Here is a 1723-nt window from a genome sequence, read left to right as displayed (position 1 = left end):
GCTGATGGTTGGGTAGGTGAGGCTAGAGGACAGCTCCTTGCTGAGACCAGGCGCCCTTGGGCCAGCAGCGGGAGCCGGCTGGGCTAGGAAACCAGCCCCTCAACCGTCCTACACTTTTGGTTTTCTTGGGGTGGTGGCCCCTAGCCACGGTGGGAGTTTAGCCCTCTTCTTCAGGCCCACCAAGTCCAGCTCCTTCTGACAGATCTCGCTGGAAAGACTTGGTCCATTTAGGCCGGTCTGAATTGTCAGGCTAGAGCCTGCTATGTGATGAGCCATAATCCAGCCCCTACCAGGAACAACCTGCAACTACCCCTGCCCTCCCTCCTGGGACCCCAGGAAGATGCACCAGAGGGTTGGGTCTCATGGGCAACTACCCCTCTGCCCCACCCCCACCCTCTTCTGGGGAATGAGAGGGGACGATCTGGCACCTCCTGGTGGCTACTCAGAGCAGCAGACAGAGCTGCCAGCAGAGGGTGCCAAAGGCCTCCAAGGCTGGGGCTCAGGCCATCCCAGGTAAACAGGTGCCCTGGGCATGGATGCCCCCTGGCAGAACTTCAACTGGGCCCCATAACACCCACACTTCCTTTCGGCATCACTCAGCTTCAAACAAAGCTCTCTAGATCTGGTTTTGGCCTTGCCTCAGACTTACCCCCATCCTGTGCCTGCTCCAGAGCTTCCAGGCTGGCTTTGCTCAGTCTGTGCCCCTTGAAGCCAGTCTGGGTGACAGGCTTTTGAACATCTGGATACCTGGCTTTGGACTGCCACAGTGGAGTAGGCAGGTGGGAAGGGGACAGTTTTCTGGACCACCTCCCAGCCTCTCTCCTTCCACAAATGTCTCCCAGACCCTTTTGGATGAGCGTGGAAGCCTGCCCTCTGCCAGACAGCTCTTAGAAGACATCACCTTGGGGCCCTAAGATGCACCCCTCCCCAGGAGACAGACGCATACTGCTTGGAGATAACTGGTTTAATGATGTAGCCTCGAGTCCCCACCTCTCACGCCCAGACGCGATGCTCAGTGCAGGGCTGGGACACAGCGGTCAACAGCACACAGGCAGTGCCAACTACCTGGGGTTGATCTGGGCAGCTGTGGCCCAGCTCTGCAGGTGGGGGTGGGCATCGGTATGGGAAGCCAGTACCATGCCCCAAAGGGGGAAGCACACAGAACAACCCCTCACGGGGCCCTGGAGATGTCCCGTCCTGCCCAGACCCCCACCCCCAGGAGCAGCACAGAGGAAGACGGCTCTGGAGGCCAGGTCACCAGCCTGGCCAGTCTGGGGCACGGGCCTGTCCTGCAGTGTGGGCAGGTGGGTATAGAAGCAAGCAGCTGGGGAGAGGCATGGAGATGGGGGTCAGAATGTCTGCCAGAGGGGAGGCCAGAGAAAGAGTCCTCACCCACCTGGGGGCCCTGGGGCAGCGGGCCAGGTGGAGGAGGGCTGGCACTGCCCAGCCCAGGTTTGGCAGAGGCTGGGCTTGGTTTGGGAGGGTGGCCCACAGGTACTGCTGGGCCGGGGGATGGGGGACCTGGGGACAGGCAGCCCGCCCAGCCCGCCCGCCAGTCGTGTTCTCGGCATAAAATAACACACATACAGAACAGTACTCCACGCCCTGGGCGGCCGCGGGCCGGGTCTAGCTGTCCTCCGTCCTCCTGTGGCTCTTGGAATGAAACTTGCTCATGAGGTCCTCCAGCTCCGACCCGCTCTGCTGCTTCTAGGGAGGAGGGGGC

At 61.3% G+C, this 1723-nt stretch overlaps 1 protein-coding gene across 3 annotated transcripts in view; it reads right to left on the bottom strand.

Annotated features, from left to right (window-relative positions):
- Positions 1 to 960: 960 nt before the first annotated feature.
- Positions 961 to 1723, bottom strand: part of Eps8l2 (EPS8-like 2) — a 19383-nt gene continuing 18620 nt past the window's right edge. For 2 of the 3 annotated variants that reach the window (XM_013033388.1, XM_013033386.1), the window contains exon 20: positions 961 to 1707. In XM_013033388.1, coding sequence (XP_012888842.1) covers positions 1627 to 1707 — 81 coding nt within the window. In that variant the 3' untranslated portion in view covers positions 961 to 1626. The remainder of the gene's footprint in view (positions 1708 to 1723) is intronic. The other variant, XM_013033387.1, reaches the window with a different exon arrangement.

This window comes from Dipodomys ordii, unplaced genomic scaffold (genome assembly GCF_000151885.1).
Source record: "Dipodomys ordii isolate 6190 unplaced genomic scaffold, Dord_2.0 Scaffold166, whole genome shotgun sequence".
NCBI classification, from domain to species: Eukaryota; Metazoa; Chordata; class Mammalia; order Rodentia; family Heteromyidae; genus Dipodomys; species Dipodomys ordii.
This window is presented reverse-complemented; position numbering and strand designations above follow the sequence as displayed.